This window comes from Poeciliopsis prolifica, unplaced genomic scaffold (genome assembly GCF_027474105.1).
Source record: "Poeciliopsis prolifica strain line A6 unplaced genomic scaffold, Auburn_PproV2 SCAFFOLD017, whole genome shotgun sequence".
In the NCBI taxonomy this organism is placed as follows: Eukaryota; Metazoa; Chordata; class Actinopteri; order Cyprinodontiformes; family Poeciliidae; genus Poeciliopsis; species Poeciliopsis prolifica.
In genome coordinates, this window is record NW_026562392.1 from 7,903,421 (window position 1) to 7,925,504 (window position 22,084).

The 22,084-nt window shown below is 36.6% G+C and overlaps 1 protein-coding gene across 4 annotated transcripts in view; it reads right to left on the reverse strand.

The window, feature by feature from the left end:
• Positions 1–18,902, reverse strand: part of cobl (cordon-bleu WH2 repeat protein) — a 50,858-nt gene extending 31,956 nt beyond the window's left edge. For 2 of the 4 annotated variants that reach the window (XM_055041936.1, XM_055041933.1), the window contains exons 1-7: positions 18,786–18,902; positions 18,451–18,588; positions 6,609–6,803; positions 4,064–4,274; positions 1,698–1,926; positions 1,063–1,107; positions 356–444 (exon numbers count right to left, since the gene is read on the reverse strand). In XM_055041936.1, coding sequence (XP_054897911.1) covers positions 356–444; positions 1,063–1,107; positions 1,698–1,926; positions 4,064–4,274; positions 6,609–6,803; positions 18,451–18,479 — 798 coding nt within the window. In that variant the 5' untranslated portion in view covers positions 18,480–18,588; positions 18,786–18,902. Of the gene's footprint in view, positions 1–355; positions 445–1,062; positions 1,108–1,697; positions 1,927–4,063; positions 4,275–6,608; positions 6,804–8,352; positions 8,510–18,450; positions 18,589–18,785 lie in introns of those variants that run through there. The other 2 variants (XM_055041935.1, XM_055041934.1) reach the window with 2 other exon arrangements.
• Positions 18,903–22,084: the final 3,182 nt, after the last annotated feature.

Consider the following 22,084-nt stretch of genomic DNA (forward strand, 5'->3'; position numbering starts at 1 on the left):
CATCATCATTGATAAGAATGTAATCTTAAAAATGCTTCTTTCTGATGACAGATAAATTTTTGAGACAGCTTCAAAAATTCACATTTGTATTTAATACAATTAGAGACAGCAGATATTTTCAACATTATAGAAATAGACACTTTGTATCTATCCAAAAGTATGACAATAATTCAAGGAATGTGCCTTACAACTTGGTTCAGAGGCTTTTATTTTATTTTACTTTTTTTACACAATACAGGTTTACTTTTGACTGGCAAATAAATTAAATACAGATGTTTGATTAGTTGACAAAATGGCTGCCTGTTACTTTAGAATTTGCGAAAATGCTCCCTACATGTGACATTTAAAATCTTACCTTTGATTTCCTTTTGTTGAATGTGAAAATATTTAGCAACCCTTTCTTTTGGGGTCTTCCCAGGCTAGCAGTACTGGAATAAAAAGAATCTACAAAAAACAGAAAAAAGGTAGAGTATGTGGCGTTAGATATAGCATCATTAAGTCATATTAAAGGAGTTAGGGGCAAGTGTCATTCGGAAACTATAGCAATGCAGATTACAGTTATAAAGAAGTCAATATAACTAAATAATAACTAAACATTTAATTCAAATTGTTTTTTTACATTACTTTTACACAAAAACATCCAAAAAGTGGTTTTAATGAATAAAGAAACTAGTTCAATTGTGCTATCTTACTTTATTACCAGCAGAGGGCACCAAAACCTAATTGTTTTATACCAGTTTGTTTAACCTTCACATGTTAAACTGATGTTCCACAATAAAAATGCTATTTTCGTGCCATCCTCCTGAGCAATGATACGTTTTGGTCTCAAAATTATCAGAGCTAATTAAGTTTATTGCAATTATTCAGAAATAAAAGGTGCCAATATGGTTCACACATACTACAACTAAAACCTCACACATTTTTTTTTAACAGTCTTACTACAAGCAGCCTACGAAGCCTAATAAAAGCACCAAGAAGACTTTGTTAATGAGAAAGCAGCAGTAGATTAGGTTAAACAGGCATTGGGGGTTAGTTAGCACCAGCAACATGGAGGACATATACCTGAGTTGTTCAGAACAGGGGCAGAAGCCATTTTAGGCTGTAAAACTGGAAGAAAAATTTCAAAAAAGACTGAGTCATTGATACGTAACCTGCATTGCAATAAACTGATAAATTGTTTGTGCTCTGTGGAGACTTTCAAACATCTAAAAATACAACGGACTAAACTAATGTGGAGGATACTCACACAAATAAATAATTTTACAGTACCCGGATGAAAAGATGCATACCCTTGTGTTTGAAATGCACCAAAGTGTGATGTGATAATGTACATGTCTAGAACACTAAGATTAGTGAAAAAGTTTTAAATGAAGTGAACGTTCCTGCCAGGGACTGCATTAAGAAGTTAAAATTACATAACTGCGTTTGACCATAAACATGACATAATGTTTTGCTTGTATCATTCTGCACCACACCAAGAATTTCTGTGATAAAAAAAGAATCTTTCTGGCTTTGGTTTCTCAGCATGACATGATTCATAAAATGTGACCTTGAATCTAATCGCAACTGAACAGATAAGACAAAAATACCCATATAAAGCAAGCCTTATTCCACTCAAAGTTGATATTTGTCACTTAAACCACCGTTGTAAATACAACACCACTTTAGAATTAGTGTTAATTTGGGCTAAGGTTTACCTAGACTCTGATCGTGGACATAGAGTTCTTTGATGCCCAGCTCTGTCAGAGATTTGTCCAGCGGTAACTTGTGGCGACTGATGCAGTCTTTCAGGAGAAGAACATGTGCGGGGTCAAAGTCACACTTGTCACAGATGGCCGGTATCAAAGCCTGGAGCGGAACCAGCGGGTTGACCCGTAACACGGCCTTCTGGTTGCCGTGGAAGTTCACCATCAACCGCACAGTTTTCTGAGATAATGATGGAGAGAATTAGTCAGTGAATCTAGGTCTACTGGTCAGACAAAAGCCTTATTAAGTAAAAATGTGTCAGTCAATAGAAAAACTCCAATTATTTAGTTGGACGATGGGAAAGTAGAAAAATAGCTCTTTGTACTTTTAATAAAAGAAAAAGTTGCAGATGCTTGACGGAAATAACAACAGAAAACTGTTTATATATGTGGTGCTCTTAAATGACTAGTGTAGTATGCACCAATTCTGTTGGTGCATACAACATCTCATCTGTCCTGCAAACTCATCTGTCCTGCATTATTTGCAAATCTTCCGGCATCATCTGCAGATCACAGCGAGCTTGAGACTCACAAATTCTCTTTATTATTGACAACATGTAATGTTGTCAGTAGTGAAACACTGACAATATCTCATACAATATTTCTGGAACAATATCTCATTTAAAAAAAGTTGATTGAGTCCATGCTTCATTAGATCAGAAAGATTGTGGCAGCACAATGGGAAATAAGTGATTGTAGCTAATGATTATTTTAGTAATCAATTCATCCAGTTAATTCTGACAATTAATTGGATTTTAAAAATTGACACATTCTGCAGATTGTTCATCTATATATTAGATATTATCCTTGTAGGGCTGCCGACTTATATGTTAGAAATGCATAAAAATGCAAAAGTAAAAAAAAAAAAATGGACTTGCAACTTGTTTTTACAATGATAAACAATTTATTGTCTAAACATCACAATACTTTAGTGCACTCTTGATCATTTGGAGTAAAAATGCATATTATCCTACATAAAAGATGTTTCTAACATCAACCTGTGAAAAGCTCAAGCCTTTTTGCTTGAATTAGGATCAATATAGAGCAGGGTTAACCAGTTGTCATTTTTTTCAATTGGCCAATCAATAATTGGATAGCAAAGGGTCAGACATGTAGGTTTTTCTTTGATAGAATTTGAACTGGGAAAATCGAAAACAATGTCACTTGAGGAGTTCAAGGTACTGTCTTTACAGACAAACTTTTTTTTTTTTTTTCACATTTTAAAAGTGTTTACATTTCCTATTTTGGCTCCAAATGCGTCACTCTTTCTTCAAATTAACTTATTGTAAACTCTGCATACTCCAGTTAATTAATCGACTACTAAAATAGCTGATGATCATTTCAATAATTGATCTAGAATTATTAATCAAATCAATTGTTTCAGCACTAGAAATAACTCCCAATTGGGAAACTACTCATAATGTTATGGTCGATTAGGATATTTTAACAGGGCATACCTATTATTGATCAACTGAGTAAACACTGATCCCAGATCAGTCCGACTTTAACTGCTGAAAAGCCCAACTGGTGAAGGGATAAAACAATAAATGACTGACAGCAGTTGTTGGAGGAGTGTTGGCCTCTGGCCTGAGGCCAGGTGGGGTCAAAGGCAGACAGAGCTGCCACTGAGCCCTGAGAACAGCAGAGAAATAATGCATGGTAACTAAAGGTAAGGGACTCATCAAATATTGAAACACCTGAGGAAAGCTAAGGAGAGGCAGATAAAAATACACAAAGAAAGAAACAGCTGAAGAGTGGAAAAAAAAGAGTAAGAAGTAAAATTACAAGCTTGAATGTTAACACAATCTGTAGAGTTTCCACTCAGAAAGACACATAAAAAATAAAGAGCGTATAAAGTTGACTCTAGTATGTACAGGCCAGCTTACAAGCAACCAACTTCCTACCTTAGCATGAGCCCTTACAGGTTTCACTGGCCTTGCCTTCTGCCAGTGGTCATTGGTACAAAGTGAACAGGGTGAAAGAAAGATTACATGGGGCCTCATTGCAGCAGCATAAAGTACATAATATGAACTATTGCTACGTAAAGTCATTTATTTTTTCTGGGATGTGAAATGTATTAACTGGTGGTTATTCAGATATGACTGAAAAAAATATGTTCTCTAATTAAAATATCTGCTTCATATTTAAGAAAATACCTTTGGCCACAACACAACATATAAGAATTGTGGCCCATTTTAACTGATTTCAGGTGAAAACGTATACAGTATTTTTTTTTTTAAATGACCTCAAGTAGATTTCAAAACGCACAACAAAAAGTGGGACCTGCTGCAACAAAAGAGGGATTCCCCATAACTCACCTCTGGCACTTTAGGAGCTGGTCTACGTGTCACTTTCTCCTCCACTATTTTCTCCTTGATGAGCACACAGGCCACATTGAAGGAGCCGAGCAGGGCGTTGGGCTTGAATCCCAAAGAGTGACCCTCGGGGGAAAGCAGCTCCAAGGTGTGCATTGATGGGTTGAGATGGTGGTGACCACACAGATCGACCAGCAAATCCATCAAAGGTTTACTGGGAGAAGGGGAAAAGAAAGAGGAATGAAAGTGTGTCCGGATAATGTGCGTGTGTGTGTGTGCCCGTCTGTGCAAGGACAGAATATTGGGTTACAAAGAATACCGAGCTTCAGCTTCACAAAAAAGGAAAGTAAAATATACCTAATAAACTGCAAATAAGCAGGACAATAAAGTTGTTTTCTTTTTGCCAGAATTAACTAGTTTTTCCTTTGCTTTTTGGAAAACCCATCATATGATGTCTTCATATCTAACTGGAGTTCATAGATGAGTAATGAACTACATTGTTCTAAACAATTTAAAACTATAAACAATAAGTTATTCATAAGCAAAATAAGTAGCAAATACATGTATATTGTTTTCCTTTTAAATGCTGACCAAATATTGCAATTTGCCTTTACTTTACTACTTGATCAGTTTGTCCATGTATCAACTAATAAACTACAAGGATTATCCAAGAGAAGACAACAGCAAAGAAAACAGTGTACTTATTCATTCATTTGCTGTGGAATCCAGTTGGAGAGAGCAAGTGATGATCAGGTCTATAGTAGTACTTGTCAATCTTCAGACAAAGAAATAAATGATCTCCTTTTGTGGGAAAATCCAGATCAAATGACATAACGCAGACAGATAGCACAACAAAGACTGCTGAAGAGAAAATCTCTGACTTTGGAGTCAGTGTACTCCATGTGTGGGCCTGAAAAGGTAACACAGTGGCATATAATTTTCATAATATTAAAACACTGAGGAGCAATTCATCAAAGTTAAGTACTCTGCTATTAGCCGTCCTAATGACTCCAGGTTTCTGAGTTGCATGCTACGTGTTATCTAGCAACATAAATAAAGATATGAGTTACACAACTAAATTATGTAACCAATTTGATAGGAGCGCTATACAGGGGCATTAAAATAATTTTTGATAAAACAGAGCTCAGTGTCAGTTCAACTCAGCAAATAAAAACACAAACACTGATTCTTTTAACCCTGTTACAATATGTCATCAGCTGTTCTCTACATAACTTTGTCTGAGTCAATATTCTTATACAAGAGTTAGAAAGAGATTTCTGTAAGTCAATGCAAATCATGATATAAATGGTAAACACAGCACATCGATTTGGATTCAATAAAATAACTAATTTCTAAAACTTTGTGAAATTGTTTTGATCCAAAACCTTCTAGAAAAACGTGGTTACTGCATGAAACATTGTTTCATGCATCTGAGCAAATTGGGATATGACTAAAAAGTGAATAAATCACGTACATAATTGTGGCGCACACATATGTCAAATGTACAGCTTTCTTATTATTTTTTTTTTTATTTTAATTTTACAAATGACCAATAAAGAAACAATTTGTCCATAGGTCATCGTCAAAGAAGCTGGTTGTATCTAGCCATGTTATTGGAAAGTTGAGTGGAAGGAAAATGGCTGGTAGACAAAGTAGTAAAAGCATGGAAAAACTGCAAAAAATGAGCAACTAATTTACACTTGTAAGGCCTCTGTTGCTAGAACTATATTAGAAATGTACAACCTACATACACAGTTGTTTTGCCATAAGCTGCTGAATACAGGCAGATTTGATTTTCCATAACTCCCACTATTAAAAACAGACACTGCAGTGAATGTTTCAAGAGGTTAAATGTCAAAGGGAAACTCTTCATATTTGGATTCTCTCGAAACTCTCCATAAGGAGCCTTTACTCTCCCTACTTACGTAAAAAAAATACATGAGTTACATTTATTGAACTGATATCTTGAAATAATTTGACTTCTTAATGATTTTCTAACTAACCAAGAAGCATCAGTACATTATATATGCAAAAATTGACCAGAGGAAAAATAAAAAAATTGTACACTGGTGGGAAATACAATTGAGACATCTGCTGGCCTTAAGATTCTACTTGGGTAATAAAGAGAGGCTTGTTGTTTTTTTTGTTGTTTTTTTTTTTAATCAAAGACATCCCCAATTTTCTGCCTCAGTAGAGGGAACCTCATTATGGAGTGCATTAGCAGGTCAGCTGACTGCACACCAGGACAAAAGCCTGTGCACTATGTAGAGAATGGCATGTGAACATTCACCAGGCTCCATAAAATAGGGCAACATCCATTTATCATATTCCAGTTTGGGAGTTTAACTCACATGATCCAACTCTAAGACTGAAAGATTTCTCGAGTTTTCAGTTTAAATAAAATAGCAGTATATTGTAGAACTTGCTTCAGCATTCACAACCAAAATACCTCGCAGATAAGAGCAATGGAAGGACAAAGTGACTGAACAAATACCACTGGAATTTGAGAGATTAAACATGCGCTTCAGTGCACTTTCATTGGACTAACCTTCCATCCTCTGTTACAGAAACCTGGTAGCCATGTGGTAGAGTTAGCTGGAAAACGACGGTGGGCTTTAGGATGTTTTCCTTAACATCCATGGCTGATGTCCCTCCTCCATCAGGTACAGGGTACCTGAACAAATGACGGGGAGCAGGTTGGGGGGCCTGCGGTGGAGGTGGGGCAGGAACTTTCATTCTCCTCCTGGATAATGACAAGTCCAAAGGTAAAAAAAAAAAAAGATACAGAAATATGTGACAGAAAAAGTTTCCAGGTGTTTTTCATTTCCTTTTTAGAAGCACTAATTTTATTTTTACTTCCATTTCAACTGAGACACTTTTGTTTCTCTTGAATTCAGCGCTGCTTACATAACAACCCAGACTTGTGAATGGATTCCACTGTTACCACCTCAAGAGCAGCCTGAATACCAATGCCATTTGTTTCTTCTGTATTTCTGACTTTGGTGCAGTGTTGCACCAAAGACATCATTCATACTACAACAGAAACTGAAATCATCTGTTTGGTCATCAAGATGTTTAATCTTTGGACAGCTACGGATTCAACGTGATTCTAACTAACTAACAATGTCTGCAGATTCTCCTACTGCTATCTCTCCTATATCCCAGACCGCCCACACTTCTATGAAATGCATCTGTGTCATTTAGTTCTCACCTTTGAATTTCATTCCATCACACCCCTCATAAACATCTCTCTTTTCAATCTTATTGCAGCTCTGGGTAGTTATTTTGAATAAAAATATGCAGTAACAGATCGTTATAAAAAATATAGTCACCTATAAACCTATAACACACCTGATGAATCATAGTTTTCCAAAATGAAACTTGGAAAGGACTGGCTACTGCTACCAAGGTAAACAAAGGGTTTAAAGTGTGAGCATTTCACGACAAAAATTTGTTTCCGAGGCAATAAAAAAAAATTCCATCTGTATCCCTGTAAGTGTAGATTAATGTACGACTGCCCTTCCCCCACTTACTGCTATGCACCACTTTTTTGATGTCTAAAAGGCTCCTCCTATACAGGCGTGGAAACAGATTTAAATAAGTTTGTTTTTAACAGTACTGTTATACTTTGACTTCATCTGAATTTAAAAAAAAAATTATTTTAGATACAACTTTTTTTATGTCTTGTTTCTGCTCACATAAATTGGAAAGAAAAATAATAATAATTAAGGTGTAACATTCTGCACGACAAGCATCTTTATTAAAAATAACTGCTACATTTACCAGGGGGTTTACTTTATTTTTTATTAAATCTATGCATCAAAAAATAATCAAAAATATATATAGCACTATTAACATTCAATGACATTATTTTAGCATCAACAGAAATAAGATACAATAATTATAATTATGTTAGGTATTTAAGTACTATGTTTTTTGAATAAATACTTCAATACAGTGAAGCTTAATGAATGTTTTCCACTGAGAGAATTTCATGCCAGCCAACACCTAGTTCTTGGAATCACCTGGTTTTCCTGAACTACCGAAAATAAAACTTTGTTGGCATAAAAACTACTGAGAACATCTGTATATATCCGGCCCATAAGAACAATAGTTATATTACAAAATCCTCCTGTGATTATTATCGACATAGACCCCTGAAGCTACAATAAGCAGCCCAACAGAAACAGTAGATAACAAGTCATGCATTGTATGTAAACAATGGCAAACAACTATTCTAGACAACATTTTTTTCATAGAGTACATGAGAATCTCAGAAGCATCTCACTTACATCAAAGGAAATCCTTACGTTGGTGTCCAAACAATTGGTGTTGAGAATAAATCTCAACCTTTACAAATGTTCTAAGATTCAGCACACTCCTCAAAATAATCGCTGTGCCCGTCTTTTATTGTCCAACCCAGCACTGTAAAATTTAATGTTCTGAGGTTTTGCCACCCCGTTCAGGATAGAAAAATAAGAATGAGCATGACAGCGAGCGGACTCTAACCTGACTAAGGTTAAACATTGACAGGCTGCGAGACATTGGCTAACTCTGACCTAGAGGACACAGAAAGTCATCAACTCATGCAATGTAGAGTGGTTTCCGCTGGTTGAGTCATTGAAACGACAGCCCACAATTAAGGTTATGACAACACTGATTATAATCCATTTAGAAGTAAATTATAGTTATGGGTTTGTTTTATTATTAAGTTTGAAGACTGTAAATATAGAACTCCTTCAAACATATTCATGGTATTATGTTTAGTACCATAAACACAGTACTACATTGTTTATAATATTGTTATTCTTATAAACGCTTGAGGAGCTGTAAAGGCATTAGGATGTGAAGCCTTCCTGGTAGGTCTGGTCTTTAAAGATAAACAGAACCAGGCTCTGTGGACCTGTAAGACTGGGCCTCAGCCAGACTTAGCACAGTGAGCTACTATCCTCCTCTCCCTCTCTTTTTTAGAGCAACATTTCACTTTCCCGCTCTCTCCTTTCCTCTCTCCAGCACAGACAAAGACGCCTTTAGGAAAAAGTCTGGTCTCCCACAGAGTTGGAATCACCATAAGCAATGAGAAAGATGAGTAGAGTAAAAAAAGTAATAAAGGAAAAGCAGGAAACCCTGCTCTGGCAAGGAGTGCAGTGAGTGCAGTGCTGCGACGCTGCAGGAACTCCGTTACAAAAGTGCTCTTTTTATACGCACATGCACAAATACACACACCGCTAATGGACCTTTCAGAACCACTAAGTCCCTTTCACTTGACTAAACAGCATTCATAAGGATACATTACTACCCCAAGTTCATAAAAAATATTTTCTGATAAGATTTCAGACATCCATTACTCACAAGAGGAACTATTCTCTGATTTCACTACTAAAAGAAATGTTGGATAAACATGCACCTGTTTCAATATTTATAATACGCACACCTGAAGGCACTTCAGATGGACCAATTAATCCAACACATTCAGAACCCACACATTCACAGAAAGAACATGCAAACTGCATGCATAAAGACCCTGGCTCAGATTTGAAAACGTTATCTTCTTGTTACAAGGAAACATGGCTAAGAGCTGGGCCACTGTGCAGCAACACGTTAAACATGAGCAATAGACTCAGTTCGACTCAGTTTATTTACAAAGCACAGAGTCAATGACTTTGCGGTTATCACTACCGAACAAGCACATAGTGACAGCAGCATGTCAACTGACTGATGTTTTAGATCGAGGTACTACAAAGAAGTAATTCAAACAAAAAATGTATCACCCTCTCAAAATAATAATAATAAAAAAAGACACCCTTGCCTTCTAGACATGCAGTTATTTTGCTTGAAGGACATAGCTACAGTATACAAATGCTAGAACAGAAGCAAATGTGTAAAAACTACTTTGTTTCTAAATAAATTTTTCTTCATTTATTTTAATTTAGTGGCAACTTGTCCACCCATGTCATTGGGTGAGAGATGGAGTAGGCCCTACAAGGATGTCCTTAGAGTCAAAGACAATAGAAGTTATAATGTGCAACCCTGTAATACAAGACATAATTTCCACATGCACATTGACTGATTAGGTCATTTGATCAAATGCCCTTGATATGGGTTCATTACTTCAATCAAAATTGACAAATAGTGGTAATCCATCCATTCACAGGACTGACAACCACAGATACACATACACACTCTGATGTACTATTTGGAAAGAGTGATTATCAAAAACATGACATTGTTGCCGTTCTTAGATTTGTAGGAACGTGACTCAAGCAGAACATTGTCCGAATCTTCCCCTAAACAATACGGGTCTTCATGTGTTACAGCAACTTCAGACCCATATTTTTCTGGTACTATGTTTATTTTTTATGTGTAACATTATATGCATAAAGCATGCCAAAAGAAAAAATGTGACAGTTTAAAGTAGACTGTGTCACAGCCCTGCCCAAAACAATGAGTACAACTGAAAATTACAATAAAAAAAAGGTACAAAGTACTGACAACATATCACTTCTTGTTACTGTATCTTTTGTTCATTGTCATATTGCATTTATAATGTGATATGACGGAATAAAACAGCAATTCTTTTGGCAGATCTTAAAAGATAGCACAGAAAATATTGGCTACCTAGTATAAGGTTTACTGTTTATAACAGCAATCAAGATTGGTTCCCTGGCCTTGAACTCTCAAATCTCCCTTTCTTAAATGGAGGAGGGAAAAAGTATTTCAGTGGTGATTCAAATATTCAAGTCTTTTTCTCTTACCATCTGTCATTTTTATTTGAAAATGATTGTCCCCTGCTGTCTACTTGGTCGTCTTAAGTTGTGAGTTATTATTCAGCAATTGAACAAAGCATCCACTCTCAAATCTGTCCCAACAAAGTAAAGGCCACCCTGCAATTAGCTTAAGTCTGCTACTTACAATTAGCAGAGAGAGCTATCGGAGGGCAAAGCACACTCAAACACAGCCTGAATGAATTATAAGTTCTTAAGAACAACTTTGCTGCAAACATTTTCTACGCATTAGGATCTGTTGGCTAAATAACTGACTGTCATAGATAAAGTGATGATCATTGCAATCAACTACTTTTCGCACAGATGGGTGACATAGTTCCCTACTGAAACAAAGCAATAATGTCTATAATCAAGGTGAAATGACAGATAGCTCAGATGGTGCCGACTACCTGCTGGAAGGGAAGATTTATAGTTTTATTCCAATGATGGCGATTATGTTTCTGGCTTTCGACTCCAAGCAACACCCATCCTTGAGCTGAGCTGTCCTCAATCACATTGACGTAACTGACTGACTTTTTGTATGTATGAGAGTCGCGGCATCACAAGAGACAATAGTTGGTTTGTCAAACTCAATAGAAAACAAGTGACTGACAAATTTTCACGTGGATTCCAAATCAATCAAGGAGTATTTGATCTCAAAAAGGTTGCAGTTCACGTGTTTAACTATGACATTGTCAGAAGCACTACGTGCAGTCTGACATAGTTTCATACTATACTACAGTCATACTACTTTATGTGAGCTTATATATTTTATAGCTTATATATCTTAAATATTTTCTCCTTCTAATGTTTCCTGTTCAGAGGAAAGATGGTGAAGGTGAAGGCTGCACTGCAAGTACAGGCAGTTTAGGGCTAAATGGTAGCAACAGGCTCATTATAAGTCAGCCTGGTAATCAGGGAAGACGCAGGAAACACTGTTGTACACAAGTTTAATGAAACATCAGCAAGACCATTTGGTTTATATAACAATTTGATCTCTGAAAATCTTTTAATGAATAATTTTGGGCATTCCAGTCTGGTCCGGTTCTCTGTATGCACCTTTCCTAAAACGTTTTTGTTTTTCTTCCTTCTTATCTTTCACATTTAATTTTCTTTTTAACATAAAACTAAACAACGGACTTCAGTTGAAAAGTGACCAAACAACATTAAGGTATATTTAGTTGTAAATAAAAATGAGTCACATTGAAAACACAACACTATTTAGTCGTTAGTGTTGTCAGAAGCTCCAAAAGACACAAATGTGGGCCTCATCATTTGGATTGGTGACTACCTAACAAACACAAACTTGCCGATGGGACATCCCACATGTTTGAGGAAAATTCTCATCTTGCATTCATATTACAAAGCTGCTGTTAGGGTTGACAAACTTTTCTCTGGCTTGAAGAATTAAAATCCTCATTTTTCTTTACTTTAAACAGATATGCAGTCAGCAAGTTTAAAAAAAAAAATACAAATGATAAAAACACTAGAATGAACAACAACAATCATCAGTACCATTTATTACTGTCCACTGTCCTGTCTCGGATGAATGTGAGCACATCCCAGACACTCCCTCACTTCGCTCTGGACCCACATGTATACACCATCCTGCAATCCAGCCAGCATACTTCTTGGGTGTCATGGTGTCCCCATGACAACCTATATTTACACCGCTTGCCTGCAGATGAGAGCAGACCTCAGTTCAGCAGCAGCTGTGAATATTGGACGCATTCTCACAAAGGGCGTGTGTCCTACAAGGCAAAAAACCAACAAGGATGGCAAGAAAGAAAACCAGCAAAGAAGCTGGGAAAGATTTTTTTCTGTTGGTACATGAAGACATTTAAAACACAAGCTGTCTACATGTTGCTAAACCACATACTGCCTGTTTAGCAACCCAAGCAGCCTCTAATTCAGTATACACCGTGATGAAAGCATTACTGACCACATAATTAGCAACCTAAACACACAGCAAGACAAATGCCGACGATGTCTTGCCATCTAATGAAGGTCTTGCCTGCACATACAGTTTTATTATTGTTCTGAATTGGAAAACACATCACATCTCTACATTTTTAAAAAATACATTAAGGTCACATCAATTGTATGGCGGTTCTTTATAACATTGCTAAAAGCACCGCTTCCCTCAAGCATAGCAGTGAAATAGATACTATAGCATCACATTTTTCTGAGCGTTCACATGCAAATGAAACTCGCTCTTTGTATATTGCTGCTAGGTTTCCTTTAATATGGACTTTCAGACTATTAAAGCACTCTACTATTGATCTGTCAACCAAAGCATGTAGTAAACACAAGCCACAATGTTTTTGTATTGCTATGAACGCCTCAGGATGAATCAGCCACCAATATCTCTTTCACACCTAAGAAGAGGAAGTCCACTTTCCGTAACGGCTTTCCACTCTATTTGTCCTCTCCTCTTATAATACCTGGTGTCATCCTTTTCCATTTGTGACCAATGACAAATAACCATGTGGGAATCACTCCACACAAAACAAACTCCAGGACAACAGTAATTCTCAAAAAGAAAAAAAGGTGACGTCTTTTGACCAAAGACAAAATCTGACCTTATTGCCTGCATGTGCTCAGTTTAATCTTCTCAATTGTATTACTATTTTCTCAATTAAGCTGTTTGAGGATCTATAAAATGCTACAGAAAATGCACCTTTTCACTAGAGGTGCAGAAATTATTCTGCTTTGAAAGGACAGTTAGAGGCATTTTGTTTGCCTGTAACAAAAAATGCAGCACATGTGCAGAATCGTAACAATCAGTAATTTTAGCCTCGTCTTTAGTTAGTCTATAGACCCATTCGAAAACTATTAAAATGAGTGAAAAATGTATTTATTGCAGTAACTCCATCAAGACAAGTCAGTTTATGTAAATAGCACATTTACAACAATCTCAGCTGACCAAGGTGCTTCTATTATCATTTACAAGTAGATAAATGATAATAGAAATAAAATTAGGTTTAGTAAAAAAAAAATACCAAGTGAACACATTATATTGATTAATTAGACAAAAAATAAGTAATCATACATTAGAAAAATAAATCTCAGAAAAATTGATAGTGACCTAAGTTAATAAATTAGGAGCTTTTACAATATTCCAGTTTAATTAGACTGATGAGTGACAAACAATCCCAGTAGAAATAAGAAAAATATATAAGAGATGTTTGAAGAAAAAAGAGAAATGTGTTTTCTGATATAGAACTGCAGAACAGAAAAACAATGCAGCTGATGGTGAAAAGACAGAGAGATCATGTAAAAGCACAACAGCTAGAAATGCTAATTAGTCTGTTCTCTATTCCCCAAGATGATTGTTCAATTAGATACTGCTCTCACTAGAGACTTGAGGAAAAACACTTATGATGCAGACACTGCTAGAACAGCTTACACAATGGCAACACCTACTCCTTTATAAAGACTAAATCAAGCATCCATCTTTATGAAATCAGATTATTTAGAGAACAAGAGATCAAATAGAATTTTCACTTGTTGTGTTTCTCAATGTACATCACAGAAATGTCACCATAAACAGGCTCTAAACTGCAGACTTCAATTGTTTTCATAATGACGCCTCAAAAAAATGTTGTTAGCATAATGTGGTTGTTTTCTCTGCATTAATGGATTAAAAGGTCCAACAATCTTGTAGTATCCGACACACTACGTTAAATCTGGATGCACAAACATGTGCAGTCCGTCTGTCTTCCTCTTTTACCAACGCACATACCGCAGTGACTAACATATGACAGCGGGCTTCCAGAAATAAACTGACTCATAACAGCTGCTTTAAACAGACAAACACTCTCTGTCTGTACGCTGTTGACACTTCACATTGTCAACTGTACAGAGAGGTCTTTGTTGTTAAAAAGTGTCTCCCACTTCATGTGTTCAGCACTAACAGAGGGTTTGGCATATAACGTAGCCCAGAGTGTGGTGGAGCCCAGGAAGAACAACTGTCTACAAATACACCCAGTGTAGAAAAATGTGATAAATATAGCACCGCATTAGTCTGGAGTGAATATTCAGAGCTGAGTTTCTGTTTATTGGTACATAGAAGGGATGTTGTTGGGTGTTTTTGCCCTTAATCAAATATTCATTTGACATTAAACAGAAATCCCATTACTACAGAAAATTACACTTAACATTTTATTACCAATTTCTGCCAATTATCTCTAAATTTAAGAGTCGAGTTGAAGTTTGCAAGCTTGTGGAAACCCAACATCCACACATTATTTAAGTCAAAGTGGTCTGCTAAATGGTTGATGCTGTAGAACTGCCAACAACATGACCTCAAATTAGTGCGCTCCTGTCCAGCTCACATTTCAGACGGGTTTAATTTAAGCTACCATAAAATAAGCCTAAATATAAAGTTGTGACAAATGGACAACAGTCTCTCTTTGTACATAAAAAACTGATATTTTTTTTTTTTTTTTAATTAAGAGTGTTTCTACTCACTCAGTTTTACACTCTTCTATACTACATCGACTCCTTATGTGATGGATTAACCCCAATTAGTCAATTGTGAAGTGAAATAAAAATGATATATAATTTTCTTCTCTGTAATTCTGTGCAACATTTGAAAATATGTATGTTGATGCAAAGTTGACAGCGACAAACTCAAAAGACTTGTGGCTACAACAGCAGCAAACCTTCCAAATATGTGTTGAACTTCAAAGTATGAACTCAGGTGACTGAATACAAATGCATGTCTCATTCTATAGCATCAATTTGAAAAAAATTAAAGCATCAGTCATTTTCACAATTAAGCTAAACATGAGCAGAGGCAAAACCAAGAAGAACAGAAGCTTCTGAGACAAGAACAATAAGTCCAACACAGCTGTGAAGCAGAAGGCAGCATGTGTCAGTTGCTGAGGCCTGTATATAGACAGTTTCTTCAACATGAATTTTCTTTATGTTTAAAGGAGGAAGTTCATATTTAGAAATATGCATGTGGCCTGTTTGAAAATGATAAATTTTATATGTGAAATGCAGATTGGAAAGAACTCGTATGACTAAAATTACCTCCATAAAAGACATACAGAAGAACTGAACCTCCTTATAAAGCTGTCACAGCTCTATAAAGCACTTTGAAGAACAAAAACCCACACACTTGAGAGAAGTTGTAAATTTAAGAAATATCGCAGTCGCCCCAGTTTAAGTTCATACGTCTGCCGTTTCCTTACTGCTTCTGGAAAATGAAGGCAAGGCATATGCAACAAACCCACATTATTAAAAGGCCTCTTGAATAAACCTCAAACCGCACACAAACAAAACTCTCAGGAAGTTGTTCTCTCACAAACACATGTGCAAAGACACGCAAGCACACTCGCACCAGTCATGCAGAGGAAGACTGTTAATTAAAAGGTATGTGTTTTCTGCAGAGTTCAACAGGACAGACTACAACAAATCTAATTTAAATGCAATCTGCTGACAAAATGCTCCGACCTACACAGTTAAAAGGATCAAACTTGAAGCGTTTTCACATCATGGTTTCGTTTCAAAAATTACATTAGATGCACAGATGCGTTTGCTGCCAATACTGATTTTTATTTATCTTTAAGATCTTATCTGCTTCTGATTTTGGGCTATTCTAACTTGTTTCCCAATAAAAAGTGTTACTTTAACACATGTTGTTCCCACATGTCCCGAGTTTTTTTGTATTTAATGCATAGAAAATGACAGACGTTCAAAAAATAAAATAATTCGAATGTGGCTCATTTGTTAAATTAAGTCCTTTAATTGTGATTAATCCCACCCACATGCCTATTTTTTAAAAAAATGTTCTTTATTGGTCTAATATATATAAATATTAAATGTTAGGTTTTTTGTGAAGGGTAGGTGTAATTTATTTTTATGAATTAAAGAAATAAAGGATTGAAAACATCCCCTGGTGTTTATAATCAGTTTGCATTCTTAGCAAATACAAAATGCTCCTTTTCTGACTGACATCAAGAATGTGCAAAATCAGAAGCTTGCCCACATCCTGCTCTGCCCAAACTGGTAGCACCAATAAAAACAAAATCATTCTCAAGATAAGCAAAATTTAAGGTTTATATAATGAACCACAACAGATTGGAAATAGTTTTTCTGATCTCGGTTTTCTGTGAGAAATCAAACTGTCGCTTTAAGGAAGTTACCCTGAATTTATCGCATGTTTTTTAATCCACAGAATTTAAGATTCATTCAGGCCTTCTTCCCTTCCCACACCTGAAGGATACACTCTAGCTTTCTAAGCACTGATCCACACCCACATAAAAGCTCAGCGCTCAGATTTCAAAAGCTAGGTTACAAAAATACTTCCCACATAAGAGTCGTCTTGTCTTTTTTCTGTGTCTGCTAGAGAGACCATGCTGGGTGGGTTTTGGAAGCAAGTTTGTTAGCAAGATTTTATGAGCTCTGTTTTATTACGATCACAGCAGTAAGGCAGCTAGAGAAAGAGTGATAACGAAGGAGAAGTTGTAACACAGAAGTTGTCCTGGTGATGCATGTTGAAGAAAACCGTCACAGCGAAAAGATGAAAAGGCATTTTGGCTCCGGTGCCAGCAGACTCGGTGGACAGTCACTTTGTAATTTAGCTAAAAAGTGCCTGAGACTCTGAAATCTCTGTAATCGGGTTAAACAGGCGTGCACTTAAAATAACAGATACACACGCCAAATGTTCACTTTACATTATCAGTGCCGTTTCTAACCACAAGCTATAGTAAAGTCTACAATATCCCAAGCTTTGGACATGTCACGAGACATTTTTCAGTCAGTGGAAAATATGGCACAATGTGAAAGAAATGAAGAAAAAGCATTAATCACAGAAACTATTTTAATATTTTGGAAAAAGCTCCAGAATTCAACAGCTCTGGTGGGAGACTGGACATTTTCAGCCATGATCTCCACAAATCTGGCCTCTGTGGCAGAGTCGTAAGATGAAAGTCCTTGTTGACACACGGTGATGGTGGAATTCAACAAAATTAAGCACTGCAGCACTAACCCCAGGTCTACTGCTCATCAAGGGGGCTGCTCCACAACTCAGTGTTTTGAAATGTTATTCTCTGGTGGTCAGTTGACTGTGAAATATAATCAATAAATAAAACATGCAAGTGGCATCTCAGAAATAGTTGCGTACCCCACCCTGATGCAAAAAAAAAAACAAAAAAAAACACAGATCACCACCCTTGATTCTTATTTAAATGCACTACTGTGAATAGAAAAACATGTGCAGCACCACACATACTATAAAAATGTGAGAGAAGGACATGTTTCACAAGACCCAGAGGTTTTCCAACATCAAGCAAACATTTGAAATGCACAATGGCACCCATTTTCATAATAGAAGTGAGTGCTGCCTTCAGAAATGATGCTATAAGTAAGCACAGCTGCAACAAAAAGTCCAAGTGGTTTTTGTCTTTCTGCATTTCTTTTTATGTGCTTCATGGAGTATTTCTACATGCACGTCATTAAACGGGCATATTCAATTAAATCCTAAGAATAACTACCAAACTTTCGCACACAAAAGTTGAAGAAGGTCAACAGAATCGATGTCGCTGTGGTCAATTAGGCGAGACTAACTTTACTGACGTAAAGTTAGTTTCAGGTGCAGTGTGTGCTGATACTCACCCTGAAGGGGGTTTGGAGGACTCCGTCATGACGCTGATTATTAAGAGATCCTCTCCAGACAAGCCAGACTCCCACAAAAACTCCGCTCTTCCTTTTTAAATATGCGGAATGCCCATAACGTCAATGCCGCAACATCACCTGGACAGTGCACAAAAATATTTTTTGAAAAGGCCCTGCTCTAATGAATAACAGCATGTTTTTGTTATTATTCTTTTAGAAGCGTATATCTACATGTATTTATGCGGAGGCATAGCAAGTGATAAAAGTTCACGTTGACCTGAAGCACAATGGCCGTCTCTGCTCGTTAGGCTCGGGGACAGATACATTTTACTTACTGCTAAGTCAAGCGCTCTTCCATAAGAAATTAGAAGTTGTACTGGTTCTTTTCCAATGGGTTTATTACTTGCCCAATCCACTTGATATAATCCCCGTCTCCCAGTGGCTGAGTAACCTCTAACGTTATCAAGTTGCAGAAATACATTGAGCCACGTAACTACTTCCGGAAAGTATTTTCAAAATGAAACTTCGACAAACGTCCTGACCCAGAGATGGGCAGTGTTCTTTAAAAGTATTCTGTAAAAAAAATAAAAAGGGCTATTTGAATACTGAGTCACTCAACATCATATCTGATTTAATACATGACAATGATGGCATCATGCAGGCAAATGATAGAGCGTTGTGTGCAAATTCTGAAGACTAATGAATAAAAGAATGCAAATAAGCAATGATTACAAAACAACCTTGAAGCAGATGAAGCACTTTTTTGTAATAATTTATCTCCAGTCACATGTGGCTCTGGCGTTGCAAGTTGAAAGTGGCATCTAAAGAAACAAATGCAAAGAACAACAATGAGAACACGTGAACCAACACGAGAGGAAAAGGTAGAGAGATAATGGTGAGCTATGAAGAAATAAACAGTACCTGATCAAAACAGAAACGTTCGTCAAACAGCTTAATTTATGCAATGTGAAAATTTTAAGCAAACTAAGTAAAATGCTCCAACTGGCTTTTCTCCAGCAGGGTTTTGTAATTTCTGCTGAATATGCGCAACCAATCAATAGTTTTATTCTGAAGGCCTGCTTAAGTAGTTTTTGTTTTTCTGTTGGAAACTTGACGCATTTCTCCTCAACCCGCCTTCGTCAGCACATCTTCCGCCAATCATTCTCATCGGGAATTCAATGAGTGCCAGCTGGAGAGCGGAGGCGCAAAAATAGCTCGCAGGAGTTGGATTTACCGCCAATTAGGCACTTTGGTACTTTTTGAGCATATTGAGTGAATCATCTATGTTTTGGACAAAGCCGTGGATGATTTAATTCATATCAAAATTAAATTAGATCTGAATTAGCTATATCCGCACTGGCAGTTCTCACACAAACACATAGTTGCACTGTATTTTTCCCACCACTAGAGGTCACCGTTTAAACACAAAATAAGTAGTTCCCCCTACCATGGGTCTTGAGGGAACAATGTTCCGTTTTGTTTTAGATGTCTCAAAAATCGGCCCCGAACTGTATGTAACCTGAGGTTTAATTTCATAATAATGATAATAATAATTTAGTAAGTTTGTAATGAATTTAAAATTCTTCAATCTGAAAGTGCTACATATATTTCATTCGGGGACCTGTCTCCTGGTAAGCTGACCACTACACAGCTGATGTCCCTTTTCTATTCCTCATTATTGATTGCTTTCGAAAGTTTTGCAGTACTTAAAAGTCTACTTTTAAGTTAGACCGAGCCTGTTTCTCCAGTACATGCGATTTAAAAAGTCAGTTTGCTCAAAAGGTTGAGCCCTGTTGTGCTTGACTGGTTCAATCCACCATAAACTTAAATACATTTGGTTGAAGCAGGAAACCATCTAAAACCTTTTAGTAAGTACAGTGTGGCCTGACATGGTTAAAAATAGTGGTTGTATGACCTCTGAAGGACAAAAAAGAGAGAAACCGCTCAAAACCCCAAAGGAGAAACTGCTGATTAATATCATACTATTACTTAAATTAAAGCCTTTTTTGAAGGCAATTTTGTGTATGCAGCCTAAATCTTCTAGACAAAAACTTTGCCGCAGGCCTTATTTATTTTTATTTGTTTTGTGTGTAGAATTAAGCTAAGAACTGAGATTTGCTCAGCAGAACAAACACCCAAAATTAGAAATCCACTAATTTCTTATTATACTTGAGATTATGTTTTTTTTTTTTTTTTTTTTTTTCCTAAGGACATTAAATGACATTAAAGAGATTAACTGTGTTTTTCCAAAAAGTCATGTGTTCCCTTAAAACCCTCTTGTTCGCTTCACTTTCTGTATACACCCCGTGTCCTCCAGGTCAAAATGACCCATCTTCAATGAACCCCCAATATTAGCAGCTCAATTAAATTTTAAACACCAAAGTTCATGTTGTATATTGTAATTCACCACAAAATGTGTAAATATTTGCGTTTTCCCTCTCCATTTGAATTTTTATAGCTTAAGAAAAGAAAAAAAATGTGCAAAAGGAGTTTCAAATGCATTTTCATTCATCTCAATGACTCATTTTCTTTTACTTTTCTCCAGTGAACAATTTAAGAGAATGTACATTACAAAAATATGAAAAATAACATAACCTATTCAACTAATTAGCACATGTAGGGCAGTATACAAGTGCAAAGCCTTTACAGATATATTTCTTACACCTGCAGCACACAGTATGTGTTTTACAGTTCTTCTTTTGAGGGCAGAACTCACATCTCTTCCTCTTACTTGGCCTAGCTGGGGAAGTCGCTGTGGCAGATGGATCCCCAGGTTGATCAGGAGCTGCTGCACTCTGAATATTCAAGCTATTCTAGCTATTCTAGCTATTCAAGAATAGCTATTCAAGCTATGCAAGCTATTCTGTGCTGGGGACATGCTTCCTTCTTTCAATGACTGGAGTTACAAGTGCTTTTCCTAGCTGCTCCAGGAACACCCTCCTCTTGTTGTGCTTACGAGACATCCAGGTTGGGTTGATCTCTCTCCAAATCACAAAGGCATTGTAGGAGGACACATCAATGACGTTGTGGAAGATGACCAAGGGCCAGCGGGCAGTCATTCTTCTTCTTCCTCTTCAGGAGCCGCTGTTCGAGTTCGTAAGAGGTGAAGAAATTGTCACATGTCACAGTGTGACCCCTCAGTCCCTCTGTCACAACTCGCATCCCCTGGTTCTTCTTCTTCTGAAGATGATTTATCATGCTCTGGGTTGTATTCCTCTCCATATTCTTCTTTGGATACATCCTCTACTTCCTCTTCTGAAACAGAAGAGGAACTACTGAACTAAACAACTAAAACTTTGTAACATTCTTTTGTTTGTAAATAACTCTGTGACCTTCATTTCAACTCTATTTGCCTCACGCGTCATTTTGACCGAAGACCATCTTTGTACATTTTTTTGTACAGCTTACATGGAAATGTGAATAAAAGCAACATTTAACTTTTTCTATTGTTTTGGCCAATCTAGGAAAAGTCTTAAAATCTCAAGTTAAAAAAATTACATTTAGTGGATTTTTGGGGGGGTTTTAACACAGTGACGGGTCATTTTGACCCGAAGACAACAGGAGGCTTAACCATACACACATGCTTTTTCATATTCCCTCAAAAGCCATATTGAAGTTCTTCCTGCAGATCGAA